The 13,304-nt window shown below is 40.5% G+C and overlaps 1 protein-coding gene across 1 annotated transcript in view; it reads right to left on the bottom strand.

Moving 5' to 3' along the window:
• The window catches only part of MIA3 (MIA SH3 domain ER export factor 3), a 1,691,550-nt gene that overhangs the window by 20,983 nt on the left and 1,657,263 nt on the right, over window positions 1-13,304 (bottom strand). Inside the window, exon 26 of the mRNA XM_044060179.1 lies at window positions 4,321-4,486. Coding sequence (XP_043916114.1) covers window positions 4,321-4,486 — 166 coding nt within the window. The remainder of the gene's footprint in view (window positions 1-4,320; window positions 4,487-13,304) is intronic.

The following is a 13,304-nucleotide window of genomic DNA, read 5'->3' as shown; positions in this document are numbered from 1 at the left end:
AGACTCAGAAGCCTCTGAACACTGTTCAAAGTCTCAAACTCAGGTTCCACCCTAGGCCTCTTATCAGGAGGGGGCATGGAGCCTCTAATCATAGTAATTAAATCTTCTGCCATTTTAAGCATATGTTTCTTAGGCACAGAACCTGAAGTGCTAGGAGAAGCCCCACTGAAGCTAAACTTGGCCTACCTCTCAAAGAAGTTTTGGAAACAGAAGGAGAGGCTCTAACTACCTTGGGAAGAGAGGGAAGAACAGTTACCTGAGAAGCCCCTCAGCCTGGCCTACCTCCTGAGAAGGCACATCCTGTAACAGTAAAGTCTCTACCTGAGACTCCAAAGAAACTCCTGGCAAAACCTCTGGCTCCACTGAGCCTTCTAAAGAACCGACGTCCGGGACTGCCGGTTCATCAACCCTAGGCTTTGCAGTTTTGTCCTTGCACTTTTTGGACGAAGCGGCCGGAGCATCCGACGGCATTTTATAATTACAACGCTTCCCAAACACTAACCTGGCACAGTCTAACCTTCTCTTAATAGTGCGTTTGTTAAATCTAGCACAAGAGCGGCAACCAACAACGTCGTGCTCAGGCCCTAAACAAGGTATACACAAAGTATGGTAATCCCTATGAGGTATCTGCTTCCCACAAGAAATACAATTATTCACTTTTTCTGACATCCGGTTAAATACTGAGGCAAGAAAAAACCAAAATGTTCCCAACGGGTACTTAGCCAACTTTGATTCGGTCTGAAACTCCGACTTCGGAAAGTTTTCAGAACGCCAACCTGCACTCGCAAAACTGCTTCTGCATCGGACCATGCGGCAAAAAAGACTGAGGATATGACGTCGGTCATGCGCATTAGTACCCTGACGTCCTGACATCAGTCTAATGCGTCTTGACCGACGTCAGCCATATACTTTGGTATTCGGGCCGACTGGACAGCGGACTACCCAATGGTTAGGACTGCAGCAATGTGGAATGAAGAACATCTGCCTCTGACCAAGTGGAGAGAACCAATGTTGCTTGGTCCAAAAGGGAACTCTCAGAAGCTTCTTAGGAGAATCCCTCCTGATCTTTGGTAAGAGTCTGGTAATCACTGTAAAGCAGGGAAAGACAAAGAGAAACATTGATGTCCATGGGAAAGAAAAGACATCTGTTTTCCACTCCTGTATGTTGAGTCCTGGCAAAGAATTTCTGTAACTGTTTGTTGGGAATGCAGGCAGACAGTTCAAATTATGGAGCAGGTAAACAATCTCCTGGTAGACCTCGGGGTATAACACCCATTTGTGTGATCTGTCCAGGACCTGCTCAGTGTGTCTGCAATAGTGTTCTGCTCAGATGGAATGTAGATTGCCTAAAGAGACGGACTATGTTGATTTGCTAACTCCCAGATAACCCTGACTACTCTGCCCACGAGGTAAGACCTGGCTCTTCTGGTTTACACACCATGTAACTGTGGTGCTGCGTCTAATCACTAACAGTGGTCCTGGAATCCACAGCTTATTCAAGGCTTTTAATGCTTTTAGCAGGGTCATTATTTCTTTGAGGATGAAGTGATTCTTTTCTGAAGTGGGAATCCCAAATTCCCTGAACTCTGATCTCTTGGAAACTGCTCCACAGGCAAAGTCTGATGCATCAGCTGTTACAGCCTGACTCTGAATAGGAGGAGAAAGACGGAGACAGGGATTTAGTTGAATATGATTTACCTACCACAAGAGTTCTGATGTGATGTAATCCACAGAATGAAACTGCTTCCCAAGGGTTTCTGTCTTGACAGCACTTGGCTTCTCCTTTTGCTCCAAGTCTCAGTTATACTGTCAGTCAGTTTATCAAAAATGGCATCCATGAAGAATGCTGCAACAAGTAATTGAGCTTTTACTTCCATATGATACAATGTTGTCCTGAGCCACGAATGTGTGTACAAAACCTTATCTGTAGTACAGGTACTAGGTGATGCATCTGCAGTAATATAAGCACATTTCAATAGGTGCACACCAATTTTACCTGCTATGACATTTAATTTTTTAAACTTCTATCACCCCCCCCCCACTGGTGCATATATATATATATATATATATATATATATATATATGGGTCTACTTCAGATGATCGAACTTTCAAAAGTTCGACTTTCATATGGCCCAGACCATATGATCAAACTTTTGAAAGTTCGAACATCCAATAAAAAAGTAATAAAAAAGAAAACAAATTACCTGAACGGTTGTAGCAGGGGGGGCACGCTCCCCCCCACACCTTGCTATTTATATATACCAACTCCGGTGAGGAAAAGGGAAATCTTCCTGTTCTGCGCTGTATGGAGAGCTCAGTTACAAATGAAGGTTTGCTCATATGAATGGGACGCACATATATATATATATATATATATATATATATATATATACATACACACACACACACACACACATAAATATATATATATATATATATATATATATATATATATATATATATATATATATATATATATATATATATATATATATATACACACACATACATAAAGGCAGTAGCTTTCATCTAACATAGGATGCAGATTTGCCAAGAACTCACATGTGCTAAACAGTTTAAAAAGTTAATGGCTCCTTGGCATTTGTCTACCAGTCCACATTCCCTACTGGCATATAGTGCAGCCAAATGAATAGTCTTCTGAAAGGAGTAAGAAGGGGAAATTGTAATAGATCAGCCTTTCAGTCATTTCAGAGACCTGGCCTGTCTACTGCCCCCTTGAACATTCTATCTGTTCTTTTGCAAGCAGGTTCCTCTGTGTCAAGATGTTGAAAGGCAACCTGCATTACATCCTTATTTATGGTCAACAGCATGGGGGGTGTGTTAATCAGCATATTTAAATTGCTTCAGCCTCATCATTTGGAGTTGTGTTTTCTTTGGAGATGGCAATTCTGCTAAAGGTCAACCATTACTTTCTCCCAGGCAGTCTACAGTCTTAAAAAATGCTAAGACTCAAGGGGAAAACTTTTGAACGAGAACTTATCTGAACCATGCAAATTTACTCTTCATCGGATACAATGTTGAGTCCCATTGTTAAGTTTGGGGAGAAGTGCGATCCACAGAAATGAGAAAATTTAAGTGATTAATGGGAAACGTATATGAAGTCTGTAATTGCCGTAACTCCCGAACAAAAAAGCATCAAACCAACACTGGACTGAAAAAAAAAAACAAAACAGAAAAAAAAAACTCTTCTGCAAGGGGCAAGGTCCTCTATACCCCAGCAACCACTGCTAATTATTTTTATATATATATATATATATATATATATATATATATACCAACTCTGACACTGCACATCACTAGGGAATAGCAGAATCTCCTTTTACTTTACAATCTCGGTTGGCTAAAACAGAGTCGACAAATGCCTTTTGAAAAAAAAAAAAAAAAAAATATATATATATATATATATGTGTGTGTAGGGTGCAATTCTTTCCTTCGACTGCTATATATATATATATATATATATATATATATATATATATATATATATATATACATATTTTTTTTTCTTTTTAAAAGGCATTTGTATATATATATATATATATATATATATATACATACACATACAGACAGACAGACATGTATATACTATTACACATGTTAAGTTTCTTAGTTTGGGGTCTTGCACTATCAAGTCTTTTTTTTTTTTTTACCTTTCAACAAGGAGTTGGGACTTACATCACTCATCACTTAGTGTCCAATTACTTGGGGTGGGCAAATGGATATGACCCACTGGATCCAAGTTCAGAAGTAAAGTGACAGAAGGATTAAGTGGGCTGCTCCTCTTCTGCCAATGGTGCTTCCATGAGCACAGGTGAACAAGAAGCAACTGAGAATTAAGTCGGTTTTACTTTCAAGCAACAAAGACTGGGAAATTGGTTCCTTAATCACATTCAAAGTTGACAACAGAGCCAATGACCTCACAGAGGTTGACAACCCAGGCAAAGTTGAAGAATGAAGCAGTTGATTTACAAGAACAGCTAAGAATACATACCTTAAGCTTGGAATCGGAAACTCACTTTTGTGTTGCACTTTTGCCTGAATCACTGACCAAGTCTTACAGCTGGCCTTTTGAATGGGATGTTTCTGCATTGTCATTTAAAGATGGCTAAAAGTCAAAAACTAAGCATTTGGTATAACACTAAAACATCAACCATTAATTAAAAACAAACAAACAAAAAAAAAAAACATAAGCACCATCAAACAAACACACAAATTCCAGCGAAGCAGATACAGATGCACCTAAACTGCACATTATCAAAACTCAGTCAATCCTAAAACATAAAAAGACGTTCCCATACCTGGAGGTGGAATACGAGGACCATACTGTCCTTTGGGTAATGGTGGCCCAAATCGTGTAACAGTTGGTGGTGGTGCTGCTGCTGGTGGCACTGGTGCTCCACTTGCTGGTGAGTTCATAATAGGTGTCCCAGGAAAGGATGGTGGCCTTTGAGGACTGGGATTAACCTAAGTATAAAACATTTCCTCAGTAATGACCATAGCGAATACATGATGACAATATCATACACAAATTTGTTACAAAAAAGTAACAAAACTAGGAGACAGTTTTATTAAAAGATATGTATATCACCAATACAGCATGTAAAAAGCAGGCTGCATCTTAATTAAAAAGAAAATTAAGATTAAAATTTCCAGATTCCACTAATCCTTCCATAGCTTTCTAAGTTCAAAACAGACAGTTGGTGGAGAAATCAAAACAATTAGTGTCACAGTTCATTTTACACAGTTAAAAAGACACACATGCTTAAAAAAGGGAAAAAAAAAGAGAGAAACGTGAAGGTAGAGAAAATGTAGTGGCCTGCAGCTAATGTAGTACAGACAGCATCCAAAAATAAAAAGCCAATTCAAATGCATTAGCTATGATTACAGTGATGGTAATGCTCTGTGTACTACTGGGAGAAGAACAGAATACATTCAGTTTTTATAATGTAAGCAAGAGTCTTCCAAAACAGTACAGTTTGTCAGGTATTCACTATAAATGTTGATGAACAAATCACCCTTGGCTTTCGAGTCTTTACTTGGTTGCATTACTGTTCATGCTTATGGAAAGTACAGGCTTTCATTCATTTATTTACTTACACAGTAGTAACACAGATAGTGCTGCTGGGAGGATCTAGGTCCAAGTTTTCAATCAAATTAGCATAATCCAACCAACAGAAGCTACACCTCTCTAGATCTTTCAGCCAACATCCCTGTGAAAAATCAGCTGCACAGCTAGTGTAGCCGGCCATGCACTATTTAATACACGGAAGGGGAAAAACATTTTACTTTACTGGTGCACAGGCCATCAAATTATCCATTTTAAAATACATAAAATACAACAAGCAAGTCAGCACAGAAAATAATTGCCTTGCATGATGTGTGCTGCATTACTAGCTATACCATTAAAAATGTATAAACTTTCATAAAGATGCCACATCTTAACTATATACTTAGGATACACTTAAGGCAGACAAAAAGGCCATTAGTTTTGAAAGGAGGTGGAAGCATAAGAGTGTGATATACAAATAAGTTTGGATGACTATGAGGGAGGATGTGGTTCACAGATTGGTCTGAAAGCTTGTATACAATACCATGTATCCCGGCTACATGCCTGAGCAGCATTACCAATGACGTTCAATACACCAGAAACAGGATGTAGACCCCCCCACCCCCAAAACCCTTGATACCAGAAGCAGTGTGTATAACAAAGATCTCTATTAATCTATCCCCTTTGGGAAAAAAACATGTACCCGTGAATTACCACATAGGTGGCAGTACACTAAACACCAAAAGTGTGATTAAGAGACTTAGGGACACAGGTGGACAGTGGTCTCACCCTCGATAACCACAATGCCACAACAGTCAGGAAATCCTTCTTTGTGGCACACTTCATCTCTAAGGGCTTTTCATCCAGTAAAAAGGAAGTCACTGTCCCACTGTACTCATCCCTCATTAGACCCATTATAGAATACAACGCCCCATTTGGTATGTACCTCTCAAGGGCATCTGCAACAACTGGAAAGGCTGCAGAAATACCTCACTAAAAGAATCACAGGCCTAAAGCAGATGCCTTATGCTGATGCTGACTGTCTAAAAAAACTCTGTCACATATCGTCTACTCAGAGGCAATCTCTGCTCAACATACAAGGTCATGTCAAACCCAGAGCTGTTGGACATGCTACACTTAAAAAAATCCCAACCCCTCAGAGCCACACGCTCCAGGGATCTTAACCTTGTCATCACAATGAACAAAACATGCTGGAGGGATAGGTTCCTGACCCAGAGACTCCCCAGACTCTGAATAGACTGCCCATACATGTCAAACAGAGTGCCTCTTTGGCCCTCTTCAAAAGAAACCTTGACGATTGGATGGGAGATAGTAAATTCACCCTGGGGATCACGTCAGTCGCCCTGCTAGACAGGGGTCCAGGGAAGTAAATATTGTGGGAAGAAATAGCCAGGGAATTGTTATGGCGAGTCTTGTATAGGCCCCTAGGGCCAATAGCCTAGTACCAACCTACGAACCTAAGTTCCAATAAATCACTGCAAACTTGCCTCTCTCACAAGGAAAAACATCACAATGTTAAAGTGGCAAAGAGATTTTTCCAGCAATGCATACACCAGCAAAGTTCTGAAAGAGCCAGTCCAGATACATTATGTCACAGCTACATCTTTTCAACACATTAAATACAACACTAAACAAAAATGGTACAAGCTAATTAAAGCCATCAAGAGCTTTAGTCACCTTTCAACCCAGAAACAAAAACATGTGCATTCGAGTGTAGCACTAAAACTCAACAAAAGGAAATAGTAAAAAATATTGACTTGAATAATTTACACTGTAGGTAGGGAGAAGGAATTTACACTGCAAGTACAATGATAATTCAGTCATCTACTATTATGAAGAGTACCTCACACAACTCTCAGATTTTTTGCATTCTTGTCCTTGCAGTCTTTACCTGATCAGGAATCGCCTCAAGTTATGAATCCAAAAAAAGAGAGGGTGCAGGGTCCTACCAAACATCCACTGTACGACTACTGTAGCAAAAACACCTACAGCCTTGGAAATACTATCCAATAAGTAATGCTAGTGTAGACAGGATACAAATTAAAATTGAATGAGCATACTCAGTGCAACAGGGTAGAGCCCGGTCATAGTGTTAGGGTGAGGGCACCCACATGTTCTGTAGGAGAGCTGTGGTGAAACCAATTTGGCTTCTGGACTGAACACATTTGTTTTTCATTATACACTCTTGCAAAATCCTTTATTTTACAGAAGAGACTCTACAAAACAGATTAAATCCAAGACAATCCCCGGGATTCAAGAAACTTCCCTTGCAAAATGCTTTATTCTACAGAAGAAACTCTACAAAACAGATTAAATGGAAGACAATCCCTGGGATTCACAAAACTTCTGTGCAAGAATAAGCTGTTCTTGCATGGAAGGGTTCGTGTCCATGTAGAGCGGCAGTGCGCCTTGAATATTAATGAAGGCACGCTGCTCAGCTCTTACAAGGACATGGATCTGTGTACCAGCGCAGGGGGGTGTGTCCGAGAGCTCAGCTCTCACAATACACACACCCCCTGCATTCCAGAATTGCTGTACGCCAATTCATATGCAGCGAGAGTTATGTATCCATGGACACTACTGTTAGTCCATGGAGCATACCTCATGTTTAGTTATGTAATGTATCAATCCATTTGTTTACCGGGAAGGTCCACTGAGCTGGATCAAAAGTCAATGCAAAAGCATTATTGTATCAACTTTCTAAGTTAGTAAGAGCAATATTTAAAAGCTGTCCCTGTTTGTTTCATTTGTCAAGGCTTTCCCCTGATCATTGCTGCAGAAAGCAATGTGCATACCCCTACAGTAAAAAAATGAAACATCTATTTCATTTTTTTTCTGTCCATAATAAAGTTTAAGCATAGCTGAGCGTGTGTGCCTGCCGTGCAGCTATGCTTAGCCTAGCTACACATCACAAGGAGCTAAATAGGAATATACTTCAAAAATAAACAAAGCATAAATGGTGAAGTGGTTAGAGCGTTTGCTTTGCAAGTCGTCGTTCCTGATTCAATCCCCACTGAAGCCAATTCACATTTTACACGTGAAAGCAGTACATTTTTTTTTATAATTAGGTAGTAAGTAACATATATTTTTCAACCAGAATAGTGCAGTAGGTCCAGATGTGAGGTGTCAGTGTACTAAATCTTTGAAACCCTCATATAAACACAAGTGTCCCATACAGTATAGTCACACAAAATGTAATGTCATGAAAGCACATAGGGGGATGTTTTAGAAGGTCAACATATATTAGATAACCTGTCATTAATGAGGAATGAAGTCCACAATCATGACAGTGCATAAAATGAAAGCTGAACAATGCTAAGTTGTGCTCAGCTAAGCCGAGCCAGTGTAATCATTGCTTAAATGTAAATGCTAAGCAAGACATTCATTTCATCCTGTAGCTGTTGTATCTTCCCTACTCCTCTGTTCGTTGTGCCTGCACAATTGCACAGGTTTCTTTCCTGAGTGACCCCCCACCCGGGATTCACTGCATAAAGCAATTTCTACCTTCTCCACTGAAGCTGGCTATCTTAACTAACTTAAACCTCTGGGAAGCAAGAACCTGACTCCCTCCTGCTTTTCAATTGTAATAGGTGAACTACAATTTAGTTTTTGTAAACTGTTGAGGCTTAATGGTGTATGCACAACAGTGAGGGGATCTAGCCAATTGCCACTAGATTGGGATATACTACTTTAAATCAGCCTTATACTCAAAGTGTTCCAGTCCCAAGCATTTACTTTTTTATTTGGTAAAGTAAATTCGCTCCCCCCTTATTGACTACATTTGCTAGTTTACCCCTAGGATCCAATTAAAATTAGCCTGAAAATTGGTGTAAAATTAAAAAAGAATAAAACAAATTAAAGTACAGCCAAAAACACTGCTTACATACAATCATACAAACCAAACCAAAAGCTCAAGGTAACTCTCAGAGTTGGTGTTAGTCCCGCTCCTCCACTAGTGCTAAATTTAAACCAGACTTTACCACTCCTCTCCTGATAAGTACCAATCAGCACCTCACACATCACTGAGCAACCCTGCCCCCTTAACCAATTTCCTTCTTTCTCATTCTTCCACACCCTGTTAGCACAGTCAGCCATCAAATTTGGCTCGCCCCCTATCAAAATGCAAACGAGCAAAAAAACACTAATTACCCAAATGCCTATACTGTTTCTATTTTACCATCTCACTGCTTATGAACAAACACTTGACCATGGTATTCACTACCCAAATGGTCAAACAGACACCCACAACTTCACAAATAACACCAAACACTTTACCTTCCCCTGCACACCAAATATACCACCCTCTATAAAATACCACCTCTGTGCAGCCATAAAACATAATCCTAAAGACAAAGACTATATAAAGCTTATAAACAAACTCCTAAAGCTCAGAATATCCTGTCACTATAACCTTATAACACATGGAGACAATTATCCCAACCCTGGCCCACCCACACCCAATAACCTCCACTCCCCTACCACAACCCCCACAGTCAAGCTACCCATGAATACTCCCCACCAGTTCCCTCCTAGTATTTCACCTAAACATTAGAAGTATTAACAATAAGATTCCCAACCTACACGCCCTCCTAGCAACCCACTCCCCAGACATTATGTGCCTTACGGAAACCTGTCTAAAACCCAGTACTACTGACAATGAAATACTACCTCCAGGATACAATATTCACCGGTTAGACCGTGCTACAAGGAAAGGAGGTGGGATAGCAGTCCTTTACAAAAATACTCTAACCGTTAACAGAGACACCATTCAACCTCCCCAATTAAATAACGCGGAACTCCTCATAACCAAGCTACAGATTAACCAAAACAAACACTTGAACATCGTCTGTGCATACATTCCACCAGGCAACAACCTAAATACCCTAGATCATCTCCTTTACTGGTTATCCACTAGCTATCCCCAAGAAACCATAGTTCTTGGTGATTTTAACGACGACTGGCACCCCTGCTCCTCCGACCCCCCTCACTCATATAAACGTATCTGGGTTTAAACAGACCATAACCTCTCCCACTTGGATAAACAAACCAACCAACGAGGAGAGTATTCTAGACTGGATCCTAGTTAATAACCAACTCCAACTGTACACAGCTGGTACTCTGATGACCTCAGCAACCATTGTCTAACCTATATCATAAAACATAAGGCAGGAAACCCTCACCAGCCCAAATATAAAACATTTAGAAACAGGAAAAACTTTGATGCTGCTATATTCTAAAATTAATTAAAAGCAGTTGACTGTTCAAAACTAAAAAATCTAACATTAGAGGAGGCCATAGATCACTTTAACACTAAATTCCTAAGTATCCTTGATTCCCATGCTCCAGCACGTACAATAAAAACTAGATCAAATACAGCACCATGGCTCACAAAAGATACCAAAGCAAAAATCAAAACTAGAAACAGAGCCTGGGCCAGCTGGAGAACAACCAAAGCCCCACTTGACCATCTAAAATATCATCAACTCAGGAATGATACAAAAAAATCTTTTTTTACTGGATAAAAAAACCTTCTACTAAAATCTACAAAAACACCACAACAACCCTCAAAAGTTCTGGGCAGGCTTAAATCAACTACTTTGTCCAGGTCATTCCACCACCCCAATACCGGTTAACTACACCCATAGTTCACCAGAGACAATAGCTAGCGCCTTTAATAACTTTTTCACTGAAACAATCCAATCCCAAGCAAATCAACTAACCCCCTCTAACTTAAACCACATGCCTAATCTACCTAATAATCACCTGGAATTTGGCTTCCAATTAATATCCACTAGTTTTATCAAAACACATCTAAAACCTACCACCCCCACTGCTAACCACCTCCCTGCAGAGTACCTGCAAATAGCTGCAGATGCCATTGCATATCCATATCTATCCTCATCAACAGAACCTTATCTGAAAATGCTATCCCCTCCCTCTGGACAACATATCATGTCATCCCACTCCATAAAGGTGGTAGGCTCCTCAGACATATCCAACTATAGACCTATTGCCATTCTTTCCCCACTAGCCAAAGTAATGGAGAAATGCGTACACAAGCAACTAATGCAATATCTTTCACAGAATACCTTACTATCCGACTCCCAGCATGGTTTCAGGCCATACCACAGCACCACCTCAGCCCTCCTTTCCTTTACTACTGCCATAAACCAAAACAGGAATGACAATAGGCTAACCTCTGCCCTCTTTCTTGACCTCTCAAAAGCCTTTGACATGGTCAACAATGAACTTCTCATTCTTTCACTAAAATCTATTTCCCTCAACAAGCCTGCTATCCAGTGGCTCCATTGACCAGTTTGCTCGGTTTTGGCCGAAACCGAGACACTCGCGGCTTGCTTAACCGTGGTTTCGGCCAAAACCGTGGACCGCGAGTGTCGGTCTTTTTCTTTGCGTTTTTTAACAATTTGGGTAGTCGGAGGATCCAACGGCATAATGTACGCAAAATCTGAGCCGAAAAACTGTTCAGCAAACTCCGACCGACGCCTAAGCGTTCGTCGGTTGAAGGAAGCACAGGCCGAACAGGCTGCTACGTCGTGGTCTGGGCCTAAGCAAGGCAAACAGTAAGAGTGGAAATCTTTATGAGGTATTTGTTTCCCACAAGTTAAACAGTTATTGACTTTTTCTGACATCGGCTGAGGCAAGAAAGAGTCCCCAACGGGTACTTAGCTTTTAGAAGTCTTCAAGTAGTATTCGGTAGTAGTAATCTCTGGATCTGACCGACCGCACTTGCGAACAGCTTCTGCTTCGCCACGCGGCAAGAAAGACTGAGGAAAATGGCATCGGCTGATGCCTTTATACCCGAAGACCAGCAGAGATGACGTCGGGTGAAGTGCGACATCAGCCGAAGCCGGACCCAGACTTTGGAATCCGGCTGACCGAAGGGCTGCCTGACGACAGGACAACCCATTTGTTATGACTGCAGATGCATCCATGAAGGACATCTGGCTCACCAATCAATGTCTACTTTTGAACCCCAATAAAACTAAACTACTCTTCTCTCCCACTAGCAGATCCACCACACTTTCATTATCTGTCACATCTAACAATGGTACCACTATTTCCCCAGATAATCACACCAAACTGCTAGGGGTTATCATAGACAATAATCTCAAATTTGACCTACAGGTCAACAAAAACATACAGACCATCAACAAGAAGCTTGGATCACTGTATAGAAACAAGACATGTTTAATCCCACTGGCTAGGACTGCAATTGATCACACCTACTCTCTACTCTTTTACATGCCTCGCCTGTACTCTCAAACCTCAACAAATCCGAAATAGGTAAGCTGTCCCATAGCTACAATCATATTGCCAAATTTGCCACTGGCTCCACCTATAGAACCCACCACTGCCAGAACCTTAAACAACTAGAGTGGCTAGAACTGCCCAGCTTAATTCAATTCAATCAACTCTTAATAGCATACAAAATTATGTACCACCCAGAGGATACCCCCCTCACTTAAAAATATTATTAAGCCATATAGCAATCTAAGATCCCTACGGTCAGCCTATAAACTACTGGTCCAAACCCACAAAGCTAATAACTCTGCTGGTGAATCCCTGTTTGCCAACTTCATTGGCAAAACCTGGAATTCGTTACCAAACTATATAATCCTACAATCCTCCAAATGTCTCTTCAAAAGAAACTCAAACAGTATCTCAAAGTGAATTGGCTATGCCCATGTACCAACCCTGATTAAGTTATAAACTAAAAGCATATTCTGCAATTATCATAACTTGTAACTACATCACCAAGCTCTGCTTCCAATCTGATGTCTCTTGCTTTTAACTGTCTGTCCATGACAATTGTGATTCCCTACTAGGGAACACTACTAACCCATTGTATATAGTCACTTTGTTTTTATAATTGTTTGCTAACTTCTGTGTAATCTATGTAAGTTTGTCTTTGTGGAGCTTTTCTCCCCAGGCATCCGCTGAAAATGGACATGTATCCAGTCGGACTATCCCAGTAAATAAATGTAAAATAAATAAACAAATAAATAATTAGTGTGGCTAAGTGAATTTACGCATTGTAAGCAGTGCTTAGCATCTACCCCTTTAAATAATGCTCACCTTAGCTTAGTGGGTTTGCCCATAGCTTAGCATTTCCAAAATTGTCCAATCACGGCAAAGTGCGGGAAATCAGCCCTATTTAAACTTCGTAGGCGGGAATACAGCCCATAACCTGTT

Source organism: Protopterus annectens, chromosome 1.part2, assembly GCF_019279795.1.
Source record: "Protopterus annectens isolate FY-2018-M chromosome 1.part2, PAN1.0, whole genome shotgun sequence".
Lineage (NCBI taxonomy): Eukaryota > Metazoa > Chordata > Ceratodontiformes > Protopteridae > Protopterus > Protopterus annectens.
This window is presented reverse-complemented; position numbering and strand designations above follow the sequence as displayed.